The 22222-nt window shown below is 39.6% G+C and overlaps 1 protein-coding gene across 3 annotated transcripts in view; it reads right to left on the bottom strand.

Moving 5' to 3' along the window:
- The window catches only part of WNT2 (Wnt family member 2), a 59121-nt gene that overhangs the window by 7841 nt on the left and 29058 nt on the right, over window positions 1–22222 (bottom strand). For 2 of the 3 annotated variants that reach the window (XM_072652959.1, XM_072652958.1), the window contains one exon: window positions 19151–19415. In XM_072652959.1, coding sequence (XP_072509060.1) covers window positions 19151–19415 — 265 coding nt within the window. Of the gene's footprint in view, window positions 1–2047; window positions 4300–19150; window positions 19416–22222 lie in introns of those variants that run through there. The other variant, XM_072652960.1, reaches the window with a different exon arrangement.

Genomic DNA, 22222 nt, shown 5'->3' with positions numbered 1-22222 from the left:
GAAGGTTTGCCAATGCTGGGTACAAGGAAAATAATGTTTCACATTCTTAAAAAGTTTGCAAAATACTACAGCGACATTAAACTAAGTGTATGGCTCTGAGGATGGAAATGTCATCTGAAGACAGAAATTCTGATAGGTTTCTTTTAAAATCAGCTTCAATCCTCTATAGTCTCATTTTAGCTTCATTTATTGGAGTCTTTGGTTTATCTTTTGGAGGTTTTTTTTTTTTGCCACATGACTGTGGAATGAATGAATGGAATGAATGGAAATCAACACTCCAAAACTTTCTTTTGCTTTTTACACCAAGGGGGAAAGTTAGGGGGTCTTTTTACTTGTGGTAATAAGTGTTGAAAAGGTGGCATGTCCTCCATCTTATAATTTTCTTCTTAATCTAGGTCTCCATCAGGATCAAGGAAAGAATGGATCTGGTGGGAGCCTCTGCGCTGAGGGAGGGATAAATTGCAGTGGAAATTGTAGTGTACGTAGTGGGAAAAAAGTGCTGAATATGGTAGCATAGAGCATGGGTTCAAATACTGGCTCTGCTCTTGACCATGGATGTTACCTTGCCAACATACTTTACTACCTTTGGCTCCATTTTTTTTTTTTGCCTGAAAAATAAAGAAACAGGATCAAGAAGAAGAAACTTCCTCTGCATTCTTATCTTGTCAGACCACAAATGAAATACAATTTCTATTCTAAATATCACATATAAGGGAGGATATTAATAAGTTAGAACATCAGTCTTCAAACTTTTTGGTCTCAGGACTCCTTTATACTCTTAAAAATTCTTGAAGACCCCCCCCCCCCGTAAAGAGCTTTTGTCTATGTGGATTATATCTATTAATATTTATCATATTAGAAATTCAAATGTTTTAGTGTCATTCTGAAAATAGTTGTGACCTCATGGACACCTTGTAATAGCCTCAGTTATTCCAAGGGATTTCATATAATAGTACTTAAGCACTTATAATACTTTAAGACCTGCAGAGCTAGTGTCCAGAGAAGGGAAACCAAGATGATGAAGGGTCTTACATTGGTGCCATATGAGAACTGGCTGAAAGAACTCAGTGGGAATTAGTCTAGAGAACCTTTAAAAAAAACTGTAGGACCTGTAATTTCATAAGGCAAGAGAAGTCTGGTAATGAATATCCTCTATTGATAAAGATCTGTTCTTTCCTTGAAATTTATAATCATAAAGTTGCCTGGAACACTGAGAGACATAATCAGTATGGCAGAGATGGGACCCAGGTGTTCATCTTTGAGGCTAGTGCGCTATTCACTATGGCATACTGCCTTTTGGAGAAAGCTTATGGAGACATACTTTCTAGATTCCAGTATTTGAAGGGCTTTCATATGGAAATAGGATTCAGCTTGTTCTCTTTGGCCCCAAAGAGCAGAATTAGGAGCAACAGGTACAAGCTGCAGGTTTGATAGAAAGAAAAATTTCCTAAAAATTTGAGTCATCCAAAAGATCTGCTTCAGGAGGTGGCTGGTTCCCCCTCACTTGGGCGCTTCAAGCCAAGGTTGGAGAACAACTTTTGCGTGGATTATAGCTGGGATTACTGTTCAGATAACCACTGAACTAGATGACCACTGAAGATCTTTTCAATTCTGAAATTCTGTGATGCTGTCATCCATGTTTGAGTTGTGAGTGTGAAAGATGTGTGTTTGATCACATCACAAGAACTGTTGAAACTAAGTAGTCTTGATCTCTATAATATGATGCTCTCCCCACCACAGACTAACTTTATAAGCCAGAAGTTTATTGATTTATACTAGGCTAGTTTAAAATAAACAAGTTAGAAAAATAAAATAAAAATAAAAGAGGGAGAAGGACTTGCTGAGTGAGTCATAAATCTTTGACCCAATTAACCATATCTGCCTTTTCTCAGTCTCCCATAAAACTAAGAGGGTTAAATAAAAAGTTACTTTATGTTATAAATTATAACTTGCACAATATTATATTTGTTTTGAGACTCACTCTATCCACTTATTTTGACAGATGAATAGTCCCTCATTCTGACACATACAACAGCTCACACATCCACACAGTGAAAAGAAATCAAAGTAATTCAATTTTTATTAGGGTCCAATTAGTCCAACCATCTGTACTTCCTTTGGTAATAAAAACGAAGAAGGAAGCTTACAGGGAAGGAAAAAAGGACTAGGAGATAATCTTCCCTCCCCCTCTCCAAGTGATAAAAGAATATGGCTAGGCTTCCCCAAGTAAAACATTTTGGTCTCCACTTCTATGCATGTTTTTGACAGCAGAGAAGGACCAGAGGGCTTCATCTAACAGTTACCTCAGAGAACCAGTGTTGGGGCTCTTCCCATGGAAAGGTCTTCATCTTTGGAAATTACTGCCACTCCCCACTGACAAGAGGCCGTTATATCAACCTTTTAGGTCATCCTTCAAGATCCATTTAAGTCAGGCATCCAATAGGCACTTAATTGTCATTTCTATCTTGGTGGTTTATCAGTGATACTTCCAGTTGACTTAAACCTTGTCATTAATGACACAAACTTATTAACCGAATGGGAGAAAGCTAAAGACAAATGAAGAGAGACCCTGCACTCTCATACTTCCTTTGCTCAGCGCCAGTTCACAATATCAACTTCAAAACTCAAACCCTCTAGAAAAACCAAAGTTTCAGCTTAACAGAAAACATTTCTATTTCACATGCTCATCTTTTAGAGACAGATTTAGAAGGTAAACATGTTATGTCAAATTGACCTACATTATGAAGGATTCAAAAGGTCTTATTTTATTTTCTACAATACCAATACCATTTTAAAAATGCAACAAACAAACAAGGAGTCATGATCCCATCTCAGAACTGCTGAAACTAAGCAGTTTTATAGGGAAACAAATTATCACTAAGTAGGGATATGAAGACAAAAATGAAAGTGCTGTTGACTACAGGGAACTTCCATTCTTTGGGAGAGTTGGGTGGTGAGGATATGTAAATGGATAAAATATAGGAATTTTTTGAGGAAGAAGGAGGGGTTGGGATCAGGAAAGGCTTTATATTAGGAGGGGGTACTTGAGTTGACCCTTGAAGGAATTCCTAGAGATGAAATTGAGGATGGAGGTCATTCCAGAATGGGGATGGTTTGGGAAAAGGTACTGAGATGAGAGATGGAATGTTGAGTTTGGAGAACAGCTAGTCGTTCAGTTTATATGTGTGAACGGGAACAATATGGTGGCACTAGGTTGTGGAGGGTTTTAAGTAGAGAGTTTGCCTTGTATCCTAGAGGCAAAGTTGTGGATGGTTTCTTCTTGGTCAGAGAATGACATGGTCAGAATTATTTTTCGAGAATACTAATTTTGTAGCTTGCAAAGGATGAATTGAGGGTGGGGAATGACTGCAAGTAGGAAGTCAGATGAGGAGGCTATTGCAACAGTTAAGGTAAGAGATGATAAAAGTCTCAACTCCCTTGCATGGATTTCAAGGTTCTCCATACTCTGACTCTTTGCAACCCATTCAGTCCTTTTCCTCACTATCCAACAGACTCCCTCCATACTGGTCACGTGGATCTTTTTGCTGTTGCATGAATTCATGATGTTCATCTTTGCTTTCATGTCTCTGCTTGTATTCCGACACTTGACTGGAATGCCCTCCCGTCTGTTCTCCCATTCAAACTCTATTTATACATGCTCTTCAAGACCTAATTCAAGTCCTGCTTCATCCATGAGGCCCTCTCTGACTAATCTATCATTCATCTTTCCTCTCTTCTGAATCTTCTGAAAGGTTAGGTTGAGGGACATAGGGCTATTTAATCTGGATAAAAGTACATGAAAATTTTTAAAGGGTGGCCTTGTGAAGAAGGATTAGACTTATTATGATTAATCATACATAGATGGGAGAACTAGATCCAAGGGAGGCCGACTGGCTCAACCTAAGGAGGAATTGCTGGGTGTGGAGTACACACCTATAATCCCTACTACTGGGGGAGGGGGAGGCTGGTGGACTTTTTTAATTTCAGGAGTTCTGAGATTCAGTAGGGCTGAAGTCAATCAGGTTCAGCAGCAAAATGGTGATTTCCTGAGACTGAGAAGCCACAAGGCATAATAGCAAATAACTAGCATTTATATCATTTTAAGGTTTTCTAATTGCTTCACATACTAACTCATTTGACTGAGCTAAATGCTCTTATCATCCCCTTTTTACATATGGAGCAACTGAGGCACAAAAGTTAAGTGATTAGCTCAGGATGGTACAGGTAGTAAGTGTCTGAGGCAGGATTCAAATTAAGATCTTCCTAACTCCAAGTCATGGGCTTTATCCACAGGGTCACCTAGAACCAAAGTCAAAAATAGATCAAGTCAAAGGTCTCATCCTGATCAGCAGTAGGACTGGGACGTTGAATGCTGGCAGAACTTCCAGGCTAGGAGAGACTCAATCAAGAGAAATTTTTTAATAAAAAGTTTCATGTATATATATGTATCTATGTATGTATGCACACACACATATGTATATATAAACACAGATAGGTGAACTTCCTAACATTCAGCACTATCCAAAAATAAAGAAGTGACTACCTTTAAAAGTAGAAAATGCCTCATTATTGTAGTTCTTTAGTCAGAGGCAAGTTGACTGTTTTTCAGGAATATTATAGAGAGGTACATGTGACAGGTAAGGGGACCTCTAAGGTCCCTTCCAACTCTTAAGATTTATGATTTCATGAGCCATATGATTTGGTGCTGAATCTCTCCTTGCTCTTGCTCATTTTATGTGTTTATCACATTAAGCTCCCATGTAGACATCATTTCACTGAAATGTCTCTCTCCAAAGTCACCAGTGATCTCATAATTGCCCAAACCAATGACCCCCTTGCCCTTTCTGCAGACTTTGACATTGGTGATCACACTATCTTCCTTGATGCTCCCTTCTCTACATTTTTGGAATGCTACTCTCTCCTAGTTCTCTTCCCACCTATCAGACTGCTCCTTCTCTGTCTCCTTGACTAGGTCCTCATCCAAGTCATATCCACTAATCTTAGTTTTTCTGCAAGTCCTTGTCCCGGGATATTTTCTCTTCTCGCTCTATACCTTGGTAATCCCATCAGCTCCCATCGATTTAATCATCCCCACTATGCCTATGATTCTCCAATTTACTTATCCTACCCAAACCTCTCTGCTGACCTCCAGTCTCACATGGTCAACTACCTTTCTGACATCTTGAACTGGCTGCCCTTTAGACATCTTAAATTTGACATGTCTAACACTGAACTCATTTGCTTCCCCCTAAATTATCCCCCCTTCCACATTTTCCAGTTACTGTTCAGGGCACCACCATCCTCCCCATCCCCTAGTTCTTAACCTAATTGTCATCCTCCATTCCTACTTTCTCAGCCCCACCCTAACCTCCAAATCCCATTTAACCTTTGCAGTATCTCTTGAATATGCCCTCTTCGCTCTTCTGACACTGCCACCACCTTTATACAAAGCTCACACCCGAATTACTACAATAGCCTGCTAGTGGGTCTGCCTGTCTCAAGTCTTCTCCAATTCATCCTCCATTCAGCCACTAAAGAAATTTTTCCTAAAGTGTAGCTCTGATCGTGTCACTCCTCCCCTGCCAACTCCCCACTACTCCAAATATTCCAATGGCTCCCATATCACCTCCAGGATCAAATAGAAAATCATCTGTTCATAGCCTAACCCTACCTTTCTAGTCTTCTTATGCCTTATTCTTCACCACACTGGCTTCCTTGATGTTCCACACTCTGACTCTTGGCTCTGGGCATTTTCTCTGGCTGTCACCCAGGCCTGGAATGCTCTCCCTCCTCATCACCACATCCTGGCTTTCTTCAAGTCCCTGAGAAAAGCCAACCTCCTAAAAGGAACTTTCCCCCCCACTCCTCTTAATTATCATGCTTTTCTTCTCTTATTTTCTAATTATCCTATACAAATAGGATTATTTGTCTACTTATTGTCTCCTCCATTAGATTGTGATCTCTTTGACGGTAGGGATTGTCTTTTGCCTCTTTTTGTATCCTTGATGCTTACATTGGTGCCTAGCATAGAGTAGGCACTTAATAAAAGCTTACTGACTGACTTGGTCACTGAGAGTCACTTAGTCTTGGGGGCGCCTCAGTTTCCTCATCTGTTAAATGATCAGACAGACCACTTGGCCTTGCCATTTGCCCTGTCACTGCCTCCTAAAGTCTTCCAGGCCTTGTCATTGGTCCTCCATCTATGCTCTGCAGATCAATAGCACTGTCACCCAACCTACTCTTGTAACCTAAGGACTCCTGACTTTACTATCCATCCCAATACTGCATCCTTAGGCTCTGGGGACTTTCCATGGGCCCTGAAGCTGAATTTTCTTTTATGTGTTATCTTCTCTAATTACATTGTAAGCTCTTTCAGAGCATGAATTGTCTATTTTTTTTTTTATATTGGTATCTCCAGCAGTTAGTACAATGACTGGTACAGAACGAGCCCTGAATAAATTATTTTTCATCCATCCATCCATCCATCCATCCATCCATCCATCCATCCATCCATCCATCTATCATAGGTATTGGGAAAGTTCACTGAAACTTAGCCTAATCAAATAACAAATCAGTTTAGTGAAACCCTAAAAGTCAAGATTCATACACACACATAAACACACACGTGTATGTGTATGTGTGTGTGTCTATATAGGTAGCTAGGTGGTTCAGTGGGTAGTATGCCATGCAGGCCTGGAGTCAAGAATACCTGAGTTTAAATCTGGCTTCAGACACTTACTAGCTGTGTGATCCTGGGCAAGTTACTTTACCCTGTTTGTCTCAGCTTCCTCATCTATAAAATGAGCTGGAGAAGGAAGTGGCAAACCCCTATAGTATCTTGGCCAAGAAAACCCCAAATGGGCTCATGAAGAGTCAGACACAACTGAAAATGACTGAACAAAATGAGTATGTATATGTGTGTACATACATACATACACATACACATGTACGTGTATGTATGTGTATGTATATATGGCTAGGTATGTATATACACATATGCATATATGCATACTATACATATATTATGTATCTTTATAAATGTTGCCTATTTTTAATCTTTTCTCCTCTGTCCTTTAATTTTTTTAAAAAAATTTTCCACCCAGGTGAAAATGATCTTTCCATTCTCAATTTCTTACAGGACTCAAATCACAGGTATTTGTGTATATATGTCATTCTTCCCTCTCAGAAATTCTGTGGGAGCAAGGTCTGGGCCCTGCCTATCTTTTGAGTCCCCAGCTTCTGGTACAGATGCCTTGCACAGGACATAGTGAAAAAGTGTTTTCTAAATGAACCTCATAACATCCACCTATGGCAGTCAGGCTAGAATACTATTCCATGAGTAGTGGCAGGGCTCAGGTTTCCATGGGTTGTGAACCCAGTTTGCTGAAGTGTGATTCAAGGGAAACAAATCTGATATCTGATTGCTTACACCCCACATCGAAGCCGGGCAGCTGCCAGCCAGGTATTCCTCTTTCAATAAGGAACAAGTTAAACAACTGTTCCTCTCAATTTCTCTCTTGAACTTGACTGGAGAAAAGGAAAAGGTTGCTCTGTTTGCTCCCTGGAGTTGGAAAGGAGACCGCAGGGTGACCCTGGTCTTAGGTCAGCACTCTGACATTATGAACTGCTGAAAGTGGCCTGTGATTAGGTGCAGACCCCTTCTTAGGAGGCCAGAGGAACATTCCTCCAGTTGGAGATGAACCTATCTCTAACTTGAAAGGTTTCCCCTGATTTCCAGATGCCTGGTGCAATAACCACCCAAGATAACGGCAGAGTCTACAGAATAACTGTCCCAGAAAATCCAGTTTTCAAGACCTAACCTGCAATTTGATGAAGCTGCTGGTCTGCAAAATGTCACATGGACAGCAACATTGTGGAGTTGTACTCTTAGGATCCGAGTCATGAGAGGGAATATTTATAGATGAGACACCCTGGCTTTAATTCAACTGAAGAAGAAAATATGGGATAAAAGGAGAAAGAGTGCTAGACTGGGGCTTGGGGGACCTTGCTTTGAATTCTAGCTCTGCAATTTACTACCTAGATGTTACAAGCTGAGGCCTCTGGGCCTCAGTTTCCTCATCTGTACAATAAGGAAGTTTGCAATGTCATAAATTACACATGTGTAATGCATAGCATATATACCTATGTGTGCATATATACATACATGTGCACACAAATATACACATTGACTTTTATCTTGTCACTGGACTTCAGTGACTGTACAACAGAATCACACATGAATCGATACATCACCCAGCGATGTCATGGGTTCCCTTTGAAAACAAAGGATAAACAACCTGCCACCTTGTATATCTGTGCATATGCATGGAAGCATAAACCAGCATTATATATATACATATAATATGTCTAACCTTATAACTTCTATCACATTTCATGTTTTCAATTTGCCATTTCTTGGTACAACAAGTGTACCAAGATGTCTACTCCTTGGAATTTTTTTTTAAAGGATGGTTGGCATATGAAAGTAGCATGATGAGGAAAAAGAAGGGTAAAAAGATTTCTGAACAGTTGGTTCTGAGTGATCCTAATCAAACTCATGAAATGACTGACATTTATTCTCAATGGCCTCTGCTCCATCCCTTTTTCTGCTCCTTTACACCTTTAGAGAGGGGTCCCACACCCTCATACTATCATCAGACAACTTCGACCTCTGCTTCCCCCGCCTCTGAGCTTCCCCAGCCAGTCTGCCCTACTAGACAGTTGCTTATCTTTTCCCTTCTCCTCCTAACAGAACTCATCTCTGGTGTCTCTGGTCTCATTCCCATGGGGCCTTGTAGTCTGGTTTACTAAACTCAGTTAAAATAATTTAAGCTAAGGTTTTAATGTCTAGTAATAGCTTTAATGTGTTGCCTCTTCAGAGATTAATTATCAAGATTAAATTATAGAAAAATTTGAGCTTTACGGCTTTCTTACTCGATGGCTGCTTTTAGGCCCACTAAAATATACATTTACATTTTAAAAGGGAGCCTTAATGAAAAGGAATGTGGCAACCAAACTACTGGTGGTTGTTAAAGGAAAGAGTTAGGACATTTGGGCTGTGTCTCCACTTAACACACACATCTCTGAAAAAAATATCCAAGTAAATTCTGTTAGTTATTTTAAAAAAAAAATACATTGGTATTTAAAATGGTTACTGACCATGTAGATTGCATCCAGCAAAGTACTTAGAAAATGACCAGTTTAACATTATTGAGCTTTCCCTCATTTTTGCCCCCTATCCACAACAAAAAAAGGGAAAAAAATCAGTTCCTGTGTAACATTAAGGCCAAGTTATTATGAAACTAGATGGGGGAACTAAAATGAGAAATCATATATTATTTGATTTAAAATGTACTGTAATCCATTGACTTTCTCAGAGCCCAGGTATCTGTGGTTAGTAACCCAATTTCAACATCTGGTAGTCCCATTTACTGGAAAATAGGTTCTTCTTGGTGTGATGTGATATTCTCTTGCCGGTCAGAGATTCTATTAATGATTTATATACCTTATGGAAAAAACATCTCCTATTTGGCATTTTCATTACATAAAAGGAAGTGGGCTGGTTGTGTAGCAAGACTGAAGGATAAGGAATAGATGGTCAACCCAAAGACCAGAGAAGGCATCCAGCACATGGGGTAGACTCACTATAGGTATTTCAGGAAGGATACCAACAACTTATCAGTTATATAGAAGGATAAGAAGGCATGCCTGGGGGATGGTGATCTTGCTTGGTGTAGAAAACATCCCCAGAGATGATATCAGGGATATGTCAAAGTTCAAAGAAAAAAATGTAAAAGGAGTTATTGTGAAAGAGTGGAATCAGCATGGATTTAGAATCAGAAGACCTAGATTTTATCCTGAAGAAATCACTTTTCCTTTCTGGGTCTTAGTTTCCCCTTCTATAAAATGGGGGTGTTGAAGTGAGTGGTCCTTAAGCTCCCTTTCCATGATCTACATTCCAGGATACTGTGAATTTAGAGTACTATCAGTCTTTGGCTGTGTTAGCTTGTAGTAGATTGGACTTTTACCTGACTTAACTAAGAGCATTCTACAAAGTTGGGATTTCTACTGAACAAAATCCTTTTTTGCCAAGTTAAGTTTTTATCCAGGGTCAATTACTTCAGCTACCTCATTACCCACAGATAATGGTAAAAGCATAACACTAAAACATGAAAAATGAACAGTCTAGTTAACTACTTTATCCATGATTCCTTTCACTCAGGGTCATAAGGATCTGTCATGGTCATTAAAATTTAAAATAAAAGTAATGTCTTCCCAATAGAATACAGTTTGTATAAGCAAATTCTTTGTCATTCTTATGGCTTAGAAAGGGCAAAATTAAAAGAGCAGTAACATCTTTTTAAACATATAATTGGGGTTGGCTTTTGAAGGTTCTAACTGTGATGTCATCAGTGTAAAAAGTTCTAGTGAGTTATCTACCTACCTATCAATGCAAGCTGGCACCTTCTCTGTCATTTATAGTCTTAGCCAATAATAGCATGGCATTTAATGGCTTGCAAATCACTTTGCAAGTATTTCATTTTACCCTCACAACAACACTGGGGGGTAAGGTGCTACTATTATCATCATTTTGCAGATAAGGAAAGGGAGGCACAGAGAAGTTAAGTGACTTGTTCAAGGTTGTACAGCTAGCAAATATCTGAGGCTGGATTTGAATTCATGATTTCCTGATTCCAAGTCCCAAAGCTCCTAGAATGCTGAGAAAATAAGTGATTTTTCCCATGGAAGTGTGTAGTTTAAATAAATAAATGAATGAAGTGTCCCTTATGCTACTTCCCACCTCCAGGTCGTCCTATCTTTTTCCTCATTCTGGCAGATGCCAATATATTCCAGAAACAGGACTCAAGCTTAGGCCTTCCTGAGTGACTCCAAGGTCAACTCTTTACCTACTACATCCTACTGCCTATCATTATATGTATATTCAAAGCAGTTGAATGGGGCTACTAGGTGGTGCCATGGTGGAGTTAGGTAGACTCATTTTCATGAATTCAAATCTGGCCTCAGATACTTAACTAGCTGTGTGACCCTGGACAAGTCAGTTACCCCTGTTTCCCTCAGTTTCCCCATCTGTAAAATGGACTGGAGATGGAAATGGCAAACCACTCCAGTATCTTTACCAAGAAAATCTCAAATGGGGTCATGAAGAGTCAAATGTGACTAAAAAAACTATTGAACAAGAACAAAATTATCTAGGGACTCTAAGAAAGACCTACCGTATGCCTAGCAATGCCAAACACTAACCAGACAGCTGAAACAATTATGTTCAAATTCAATTTTTTCTTTTTTAATAAGGCAGTGTCAGCTATGATTATGACTGAGATAAGGCAGAGCAGAGTTAAAATAGTGAAGAATCACTGTCTCTCAGAAAGTCAGTGAATATCCTTGTGCCTGGACTATGCTGTTTACCATCAGACAAACGAAGCAGCCTGGGGTGGTAGAAGGAGACAAGTCTTGAGTTGCAGCCATGTCTCCACGACTTACTTGCCCTGGTAAGGTTGGGTGGGTCCTTTCACTTTCCTTTCCTCTCTAAGATGGCAGGAAGATCTCCAGAGACAATTCTCATCTTCCTGCAGAGCCATTTTTAGTTCTCGCTGTCCCCTGTTAGGAACAAAGCACTTTCTTCTTCAGCCTCCACCCTTTTAATTTTGGAGCTTATCCTCCTCTCTCCCAAAACTTCACCTATTATGGCTTTTGGAGTTCCCATTCCATAACTAACAAACACTTCATGCTATTTTCATCTTGATGGCTTTACCAGAGAGAGAGTCTGCTTATCCTAGGTGACTGCATCTCTGGCTGCCCTCTATAGCATTTGCTACTCTTTCATATCCCTAGCCCTGGAGGGAGAATCAGGCTCCCCAAGGCCACATCCAACCAGACTTTCCCTTTGCTAATGTTTGCTCTTACTTTTAATTCATTGCATCAAAATTTATCTCCCAATTCAAACCACCATAGTTGTTGTCTAGCCCAGATATTCTACTGCTTTTTTCAAGATGTTGGGTAATGGTCTTCTCTTCCTTCCCAACTGGTGATCTCTTACTAGGGCACTCCAATACACATGTAAATGCTCCTGTAAATTGCTTACCTCCCAGTTCCTCAGTCTCTTCTCAATCAAATCCCATGACCTACTCCTGCGTTCTGTGGCAGACACACATAGCCATGGTCACATCCCAGTCTTCACCATCAACCATAAGTGTTCTGTTTCGATGATCAAAAACTCATAATCTTCCCTACTAAACTTCATTTTCTAAGCTTTTCTACCTATTAAAGTTACCATTATAGTCCTAATCATGCAGGTTTGCAAATTCAGGGCCATTCTTGACTCTTCTCTTTCTATTTTCAAATAAACCTGATTATTACGATCAATCAGGCTGTGTGTATGTGTGTGTGTGTGTGTGTGTGTGTGTGTGTGTGTGTGTATAAAGGATTCCATTATTCCATTCCATAAACATGTAACACTGTGTCTCATAATCATGTTCTGAAATCCTGGCAGGAAATTTCAGTTTTCCTGTATTTGGGGACTTTGTTCCCAATCACCAAGTCTGTTTCATTTTGCAATTTCATTACAATTAATTCAGAAAGATTAACATGCTCAGAGCATAACCTGGGGAATGATTTCAGTGGGAACCTATTTATTTCCCCATTTCTGGCTGTACTACAGGTGGTAGACCTCTATAGAAGGCGGATCTAAACTAGCAGGCTTCGTGGTACCACTGCTTATGGGCTAGGGCAGGGATTTGCTCTTATTTTCCAGCAGAAAATCTGCTGCACCTGGTGTTCAATGTAGAAGATTGATCCCACCCCCTGTGGCCTGGAGGAGGGCGAAAGGTGAGAAAACAGCACATTTGTAATAATTGGACAGGTGTGAACAGGTGCCGATTTGAGGCTGATGGAGGTGCTGGTGAAGCGCATCAGGGAGGTAAGAGTTCCTCTCTGGGGAAGGGAAGTGTAAAGTTTTAATAAATGAAGTGTCTTTTACACAACCCTCGCACTGCCTCCCACCTACAGTACAAGCTGCCCTATGTTTTTGCTTATTCTAGCAGCTGGCAATTCCTGAACAGACTGGAAAGAAAAAGAAAAGCAGTTTGATGTGTTTTAAAAGGCTTTCAATGAATGAATGCCTCCTTTCCCACTCCCACCATCACTTTGTAAAAGAGATCTGGAATTTGCAAAGTGGGAAAGGAGAGATGGAAGCTAGACTCCTCTATCAGCCCTTCAGCACTGTGTAAGAAATGCTTAACTATCCTTCAAGACTGCTTGGAATTGTTTCCTGGTATAGGTTTTACTTTTTTTTGCTAAGAAAACTATCATAGGATTGCCTTCTTCTATGACCACTCAAACTGACAAAAAATGGGTATGGAAAGTGGATAATAGTGGTGAAAATGGAGATTCCCTCCCCCCTTCCCTCCACCAAGATAAACTTATTCTTTGTAGAATAAAGAATTTTGATAGTCAGCAAATAATAGCTTTCACTTGAATGATGTTTGGTAGTTTACAAAGCACTTTTCATAAATTATCTTAGTTAATCTTCCAACCATACTGTAAGGTAGGTGGTACAACCATCAAGATCCCCATTTTTCAGATGTGGAACCAGATATGAAGTCATTTGACCAAGGTCATACTATTAATAAATGACAAAGCCTAGGCCTTCTGCTTCCAAAGGCAGGGTTTTCCCCACTGTTATATCACTTGAAGGCCCTAAGATCTTGCACTAAGTACTTTGGGGGCATATAAAGCCCCCAACTTCACATTCTGGTTTGCCTCAATTTCCTCATCTGTAAATAGGGATGATAATAGCAGCTACTTCTTAGGGTTATTATGAAAATCAATTGAGGTAACATTTATAAAGTGCTTAGAACAGAGTCTGGATCATAGTATATGTTGTATAAATGTGAGTTATTATTATCACCACTATTATTAACTATTATTATAGGAAAAGGGGCAGGAGAGTAGGGGATTATGGCATTCCATACAAAGGGACAAGCATCATCAAAGCACCAAATCAGAGAAGCACAAGTCATGTATGCACATATGATCCAAGCACCACCATTCATGGAGAATAATAGTCTAGTTTGATTGGGATTTGGAGATAAATGTAAGGAAAAAACAGAAGATAAGGCTGGAAACATATCATGAAGGACCTTAGATTTCAGGGTAAGAAGTATGGACTTTTCTCAGTGTGCCAAGGAGGCACTGACATTTTGAAGTGGGGATGGCTGGCTCCTGGGCTGCCAAGACCATGGCTCTTAAGACAATGAAAAGTGCAATGCCCGCCCACCCGGTAAATTGTCTTACCTTGTTGTCAAGCAATGTCTCCCTAATGAAGTCTGCCACGATATTGACTGAAAAGAAAAGTCAGTTTTCCTGGTCATCCTGAAACACCAGAACTAGAAGAAGCGACTCCTGAATGTTGAGAAAGGGTAGAGCACAGAGGACTGAACCAGGGGACTCTAGGAAAACCACTGAGTCCTCATACTTTTATTTTCTATTACTCCTACTTCATGAAACCCAAACCTCGGATCCTAGGGCGGTCTTCCTGGAAGAGAGATAGTATCAGGATAGTGGAATCCTTTGAGCCATTTGGATGAAGCCATCTCTAAGATAGCCTAGCTTCTTGAAAAAGAAAATCCCTTTGAGTAACTTCATTTTGTAGCTGGATGACTTGTGTCCTCAGTGAAAGACTCCCGGCTGTTCCCATTCAACTTGCCTAGGATCTTGTTCCAGTCTGCTCAGGAAAGTGAATATACAGCTCTTCTGTTCACATCACATGCTCTGCTCTCTTTCTTTTCTTTGCATTGTAGTTTGTCTGGTTCGGCTCAGATTTTCCTATCTGGCTGGGCTTGAGTTTTCTCTACAGATTCCTAAGAACAGCTAGTAAATTAGCTTCCTTGAGAGTATCTGCCTTAATCTGACCCAAATTAACATCTCAGAGCCAGTCTTGCTCAGCCTGGCCCCAACTTCCCTCTGCCAATCTCTGCAGTAGTTGCTGACCCATGTGACTTTTCAGCTTCCTACCCATTACCTAGAAGGCTCTGATATAGAGAATGGAAGGACCAAAGAAATGCTACTGGAAGATTCATCTGTTTGGTGGTATGATGTCAGTTTTTAGAGTAATGAAAGATGACTTGGCCTACAGGGGCTAGCCCAGTGAACTTCCAAGGGGCATTGGTGACTCAGCATTTGGGCCCATCTGAGATGATGAACTTCCTGGCTGCTTCTGGCCATGGGGTGGCTTGGAGGTGAAGGACATGGGTGTTTTCAAATAATAAAGTGATGCCTTCATTTACTGATGAGCCAGAGGAGCCAATGACTCAGTGGACCTTTGGAAAAGGAGAGATAGCTTCTTGCTCATTTTTTCTTGATCTCTCTGTTTTTTTCTACTCTCTCCTGATGAGAGTGAGGGAATGGGTTATGATCTCCCCCATTCCTGCTGCTGGTCCACATGGAACATGAATTCATCTAGAACCACTTGTGGCTAGTCCTGTGGGTGCCTTTTCCAACTTCTCTTCACTTTTCTAGATGACTGAAACTTGTTCTTGAGATGGGCTTGGAGTTGAGCTTGTGAGTTTGAGAGGTTTCAAGGTCCTGGGTCCAATAAGGAGAACTGATTGGCAGCAAAGACAGTTGTATCAATGATAACAGCCACCAAAAAAAAGAGGGGCCCTGGTCTGGCTTGCTAGAAGACATGAACTTTGAGGAAGACAGTGTAGAGAAAAGGTGAAATGTAAAATGCTTAATTAGCAGTGCCAAAAACTGCTTTGTGTTTTGATGATTTGAAGTAACAACCTTCTGGACTGTAACAGTAGTTAGCACAGTAGTTTGTTTAAAGTCTCACTATCAACGATCACTTGAGAGAGTCTTTTGTGCTTAACATTTCTTTTAAGGGTAATAAATAAACTCTTGTCCCATACTTGTCTCATGTTGTGTCTTGTGTACCTTCGCTATTCCCATACTTTTGGAAGGAAACTTTAGATATGAGTCTAAATTTAAACTTTAAATAATCTACCTCTGGGTTATCAGGCTGAGGTTTAATGAGTCGAGTGTAAGAAAAGGGTACCTAACTCCTCTCACTAGAAACTAGGCTTCTTCTAAGGTCAAACCCAGGATGGACTTGAGACCTGGATCCAAAGTGAGGGGCCCCTTAGCAAGAGGGAGTGGGTGAATTGCCCCAGCCCACGTCTGTCAATATTAGATTAGTAACTGGGACAGAAAAGCATCAGCAGCTGAGAACCTGGCTGCTCTGTGAATGATGCCTCAAAGGTGAGTGATTACCAAAAAGAGATGAGCAGAAGGCAAGCTATTTCTCAGCAGTGATTCAGTAAGGAACTGCAACGTGGCTGAAGTTCTTAACAGGGCTGAAGTAGATGTATCCTTCAAGAATGGAGCCATCTCCTTCTTAGCGCACAGGAGCAGAGGCAATGGGGAGCATTCCCTAACACAGACTGGCATAGGCTGTAGGAGTAGCAGAACACCACGGGCCAGATGAAGCAACAGCTTTTCCAGCCATCTGTGGCAGATGCTTCCAAACCCCTCCCCAGCATCATTAATTGGGAAGATAATTATAAAACATGGGTGTGAAATACACAGCCCAGCACTCCCAAGTACTGCATGAACCAGATCAAAATGTAACTGAGAATATTTAATAAAATAAATAGAAGTACAATAAAACATAGATGATATTACATTTTAAAACTAAGTCAACACACAGCTGCAAAGATATGCATGTATGACTTAGTGGTCTCCTGGTTTCTGTTGGATTTTGACACCACCCGCCTAGAACACAGAGAGGTTAAGTCACTTGCTGAGAGTCAAACAGCCAGTATGTGTCAGAGCCAGTGGGACTTGGCCCCAGGTTTTCCTAACTTCCAGGTTTTCTTTTCTATCAACTACACAGTGGTGTCAAACTCAAATAGAAACGGATCTCTGCTGGTTGTATGTTGACTTAGAAAAACACAAACTGACATTATGTACGTTGGGTTGTATTTTTAAATTTCTTTTGTTAAACATTCCCCAGTTACATCTTCATTTGCTTCAAGCTATGCTTAGGAGTTTTGAGGGCTACTAGGTGGAGGTCAATTTGACACCTCTGTATTACACCAAATAATATTATTTAAGGCACTTTGGCAAATCTCAGGTGTTGGTTATCGTTATTTTCTAAATGGGTAACTTTAAGGCAGAAAGGCATTCCTTGACACAATAATTGTTAAGTAATATGAAATGCTCAGAGATAAAGAAACAACAAAGTCTCCCGTTGAGTCATTTTTCAGTCGTGTCTGAGTCTTCATGACACTATTTAGGGTTTTCTTGGCAGAGATACTAGAATGATTTGCCATTTCCTTCTCCAGCTTATTTTACAGAGGGGGAAACAAGGTTAAGTAACTTGCCCAGAGTCATACATCTTGGAAATGTCTGCAGCCAGATTTGAACTCATGAAGATGATTTTTCCTGATGCTAAACCTAATGCTTTATTCATCTCCACCACCTAGCTGCCCCAGATCAGTCTCCACATAGCTGTATTTGTGTTTGTATCTGCCTGCTTAAGCAATGCCTAACAACACAGAGTTTGTCAGTTGATGCTGTACCCACACATTTCATAGAAAAGTGAAAAATGAAACCAATTTAAAAAAAAACTTGTTACTTGATCTGTATGATTAATCAATCAACAATAATTATCAAGCATATACTTAGTGCCAGGCTTTGCTAGCCACCATCAGTACAAAGAAAAAGGGAAAACAAAAACAGTTCCTACCCTCAGAGAACTTACATTCTAATAGGAGAGAAACATATAAAAATGAAAACATACAAGACAAGTTGAAATTGGAAGATGACTGGATGGGGAAGGAGGGGAGGGGGAAGATAGGAAAGTAATCCTGAAAGCTTCGGTACTCGAGTTAAGCATCCATATAACTGGCTGTTTAGTTTTTTTCACTGAAGTGACTAAAAAAAAAAACCCCAAAGGGAATTAAATAATGAGTTTGGTATAGTCTCAGGTTCAAAAAAAGTCAAGGGGGAAAATCAGTAGATTTCAATCAACCCATTTTCTTTCTTTTTTTTTCTGAATTAACTCATTGAAAATCAACTCATTTAAAATGGGCATCTTTTGTGTAAAAATAAAGACTTTGTTTAAAAGAAAGAGTATTAAGCCACTTATTCCTGTATCTTACGCTCTTGCTTTTACAAATCATGCCCCCTAAACTTTCACACATCTACTGCAATCCCACAACTTAAATCTTTAATCAAGATAATACAAGTAATGCCAAAATGGACAGGTAGTTACCCAGATGTATGTGACAGTGACGGATCTGCTGCTGTGTGAAGACATGGAAAAGGAATCAGCTGAAAGTTCCAGTGTGATATGATAGAAATGTCACGTAATTTGCTCCTGGAGAGCAAATGCACTGTAATTCCTTTAATTATATCAAGAACTCTGAAAGCACATTGATTTTCTAGTTTTCTTAAAAATTACATACTAAGTTCATTACTCCTCCCTTTAAAAATTGTGTTAATTATGTTTTCATTCTATGCTTTTCCCTCTGAAGACTGATACAGTCACATCCCAGAAATTTAGTATGTTAACTCACTGTTATCAATCTTATTCACATATTTTTTAATTGGCTCTATGATTCATTCTTTGACTTACTCATTCAGAATGTCATTAGTAAGTCTCCATTTAGTATCTTCTGCTTGGGTACCCTGAATTAATTTAAAAGCACACAAGAAATTTTTACCTATTGAGAGAACATTGAGTGTCCAAAATTCTCCAATAAAAAGTATAAGTTGACATTATATTACACCTACACATACACATATTAAAAATATGTCTAGTTAGACTCCCTTGATGTAAAGGACCCTTTGAATTTAAACGCTATATAATATGCCTCCATTTCCCCCCAAACTCTGGTTCGTTATGGCAATATAGGTTTTATGAATCATTGTTCATTTCTGTTCAGTTCATTTGGGAAATCCTTCTGTACTTTTGAGTATTTAATTTATAAATTATGTGAGCTTTAGGCCTGACAGAAGCAATGAAGCAAAATTATTTAAAGAATCAGTTGTAGATATGGGGCTTTACTTGAATAGTGTCGTCTGAGAATCTGAATGGTGACACCCGCGTGAGGTGATTTGGGCTTACCTGCATCTCGGTCCCTGATACAGTAGTCTGGAGAGTTTTCAAAATAGACCAGGTCATTTTTAGTTGGCTTCTTAAATCTCTTGTTAGCTACAGTGAAACCAGTGCCATCTTGATTCATGACCACCTGGATGGCCCCGTTGTACTTCTTCCAAAGATAATCTCCCGTCTTTCTAAAGTCAGCCATGGCCAGCCAGCAGGTCCTCAGGGTGCAGGATCCACTCACCCCATGGCATTTGCATTCTTGTTTCAAGAACCGCTTTACAGCCTGTTAGAAAAGGCAGCAAAATATCAGCAGAGATGAATGCATCCAACTACCCAAGTAACATGTATTACATTACTTCTTCTCCATGAATTTAGTTGTGGCACCTGAAATCTCAGGAGAATTTTTGAGTGGTGTTTAATAGCAATGTTTCAAAAGCTCAGCTAGTGTAGAGAATGATAGGGAGGGTTCAGTCAATGAGCTTTATTTATTTAGCTAGGAAGGTAGGTAGAGCTATGGAACTTGTGATTTTACCCACCAACTAATGAAGATCTGCCACTGGTCTATAATAGTCTTAGGTCCACAGAACACCAAGATGTTGGATGATGTGCCCAGAATCAAAGCCAGTTTGTATCAGAAGACAGACTTGAATCCTCATGACTCAGAGCCTGGCACTCTATACACTTTGCCAGGTGGCCTCTCTTTCCTAAAATTAAGGTAGAGAAGGGGGAGGAGGCTTAATTCCATTAACACAGATATAGAGTTGGAAAAAGGCCTTCTAATCCAACCTTCTCGTTTAATAGATGAAGAAACTGAAGTCTAGTATTGTTAAATCATTTGCCCAGAATTACACAGACAAGAAGTAAGATTAAAACCTTGGTTCTTTGAGGCTAAAACCAGTGCTCTTACCAGTGGGCCACATTGCTAATCATCTATGTGGTAAACCTTCATCTGGGGAAGGTGACCAATCTAAAGCAGTAAAAAGAATGAATTATAAAGTATTTCCTAAACAACTGAAGTTTTAATACTTTGCATACCATGCATAACCTATATTAAGTTGCTTACCATCTCAGGGAAAGATGGAGAGAATTTGGAATTCAAAATTTTAAAAATTAATGTCAAAAATTGTTTTGACATATAATTAGGAAAGAAATAAAATATTATTCAAAAGTACTTTGCATAGGTATTATTTATCATACTAATAACTTGCTTAATAACATACTATCATAACTTGAATTAGGCTAACCAAGCCATTGCCAAGTTGGGTTTCTTTAATGAACAATTCTTAATTAGCACATCAATTATATGTATGTGGCACCCTTTCTGGGACACATTCTCAACTTCCTAATCACAGGTTTCACGATTGCATCCCCAGAAGAGTGGCTATGATTCCTAAGCCCCCACTGGTTAGCTTATCTTTAATAGTCAGCCAGTAGATACAATTAGCTCAAAGCAAAGGCATTTACTAAGGTGGGATAGTAAGAAGACTATCTATAAAACATTACCCCCATAAACTTGGAGCATACTTTCCCATAGATACACCAGCACCTTCGAGGAGAGTGGGCACAAATTTAGAGTATCATGGTAATAAGGCACATATGTGGACAAGGCACTCATATCTCCGGTGCATAAGGGCCCTAACTTTTTTCTCTTCTCCTGGATTCCCCACAGGGGAGCCCTAACCCCACTGGCCCTCCCACTCTCAACTACTAGGACACTGAATCCATAGTCAGTTTTTTCATTCTGTTGCCAGAATCCTAGGTCCTTGAAACTACTTCTCACCTTAAATGCATCCTTTCTGTTTCTTTATAGAGAGGGTATCTGCTCTCTACCTTGAATGGCTGGACTCTCTGAACAGTTCCCTATTGGTATGTCCTACTGGTCAAACAGTGGTTCACTATGGAAGGAAATATTAAAAAAAATCCCTGTCCTACAATCTAGATGTCCTAGTAGAGGCACAGGGGTCACATTCTATAAAGCTTTTCTCTTGTCTTCATCCCTTGAACTCGAAAGCAGTTCAAGTATCTGCAGGACATGACAAGATCAGCTTTATAAAGTCTTCCAGGGTGGGACTAATCTTTTCCCAATCAATGGCTGGCTGCCATTGAAATTGAAGCCAGGAACTCCTTCATACTTCATAATAGGATAACAGGGCATAGAGAAACATTTTTACTTCATTAGCATATTAATGCTCACTACCTATAATCTTTCCTTTACTTTCTGTGATTCCATCAACTAGTGTGTATGGTGGAAGGCAACTCTGCCCCATCTCTCCCATGTATGAGTATCTCTCCCGTACTGTACTACAAAACAGATGGTTCTTTTGAGCAGGTTAAACAGTCCTTTCAATTACATTCATGTTATTCATTTATTTAGCAAAGCCATATATAAAGATAGATAAATAGATAGATGTATAGATAGATATTTAAGGAGAGTCCAAAGCCTTTGGGCATGGACAAGAATTTAACAGATCAATTGATCAACAAACATTTATTAAGTGTTTTACTATGTGGCAGACAAGTTACTACAGTGTTGGGGGATACAAATATGAAAGCGAGAGAGTCCCTGATCTCAGGAATCTTACATTTGAATAACATTTTCTCAGTTAAGGAAATATCAGTATGCACGCATGTGTATAAGTGTGTGTATTATGCATACATATGTATATGTACATATACATACATACATCTCTCCATATACATGCATGCACATATTTAGATATAATACATTTCCATACACAGTTTAAAATCACAGGACACTATGATGGAGAACACTAACAACTAGGAGAAATCAGGAAAGACCTCTTGAAGGAGGTAGCATTTGAGCCGGACCTTAAAAGAAACAAGAAGTTTCAAGAAACAGAAAAGGTGGGAGAACAATCCAGGCAAAGGTACGTGGGCAGGAGATTGTTATGAAATGCCTGCCAAATGCTCCCCTAAATCTACAAAGATACACAGCCCAAAATACCTCCACGCTACTTTTTGTTTTTCATCCATATGCAGAAAAATTAATGTAATAGTAAAGGGTCAGTTCTCTATTATTTCCTAGTTATTTGTCTGGGAGCAGCAGGGTGGCACAGGGAAAGAGTGTCT

This window comes from Notamacropus eugenii, chromosome 3, assembly GCF_028372415.1.
Source record: "Notamacropus eugenii isolate mMacEug1 chromosome 3, mMacEug1.pri_v2, whole genome shotgun sequence".
Lineage (NCBI taxonomy): Eukaryota > Metazoa > Chordata > Mammalia > Diprotodontia > Macropodidae > Notamacropus > Notamacropus eugenii.
This window is presented reverse-complemented; position numbering and strand designations above follow the sequence as displayed.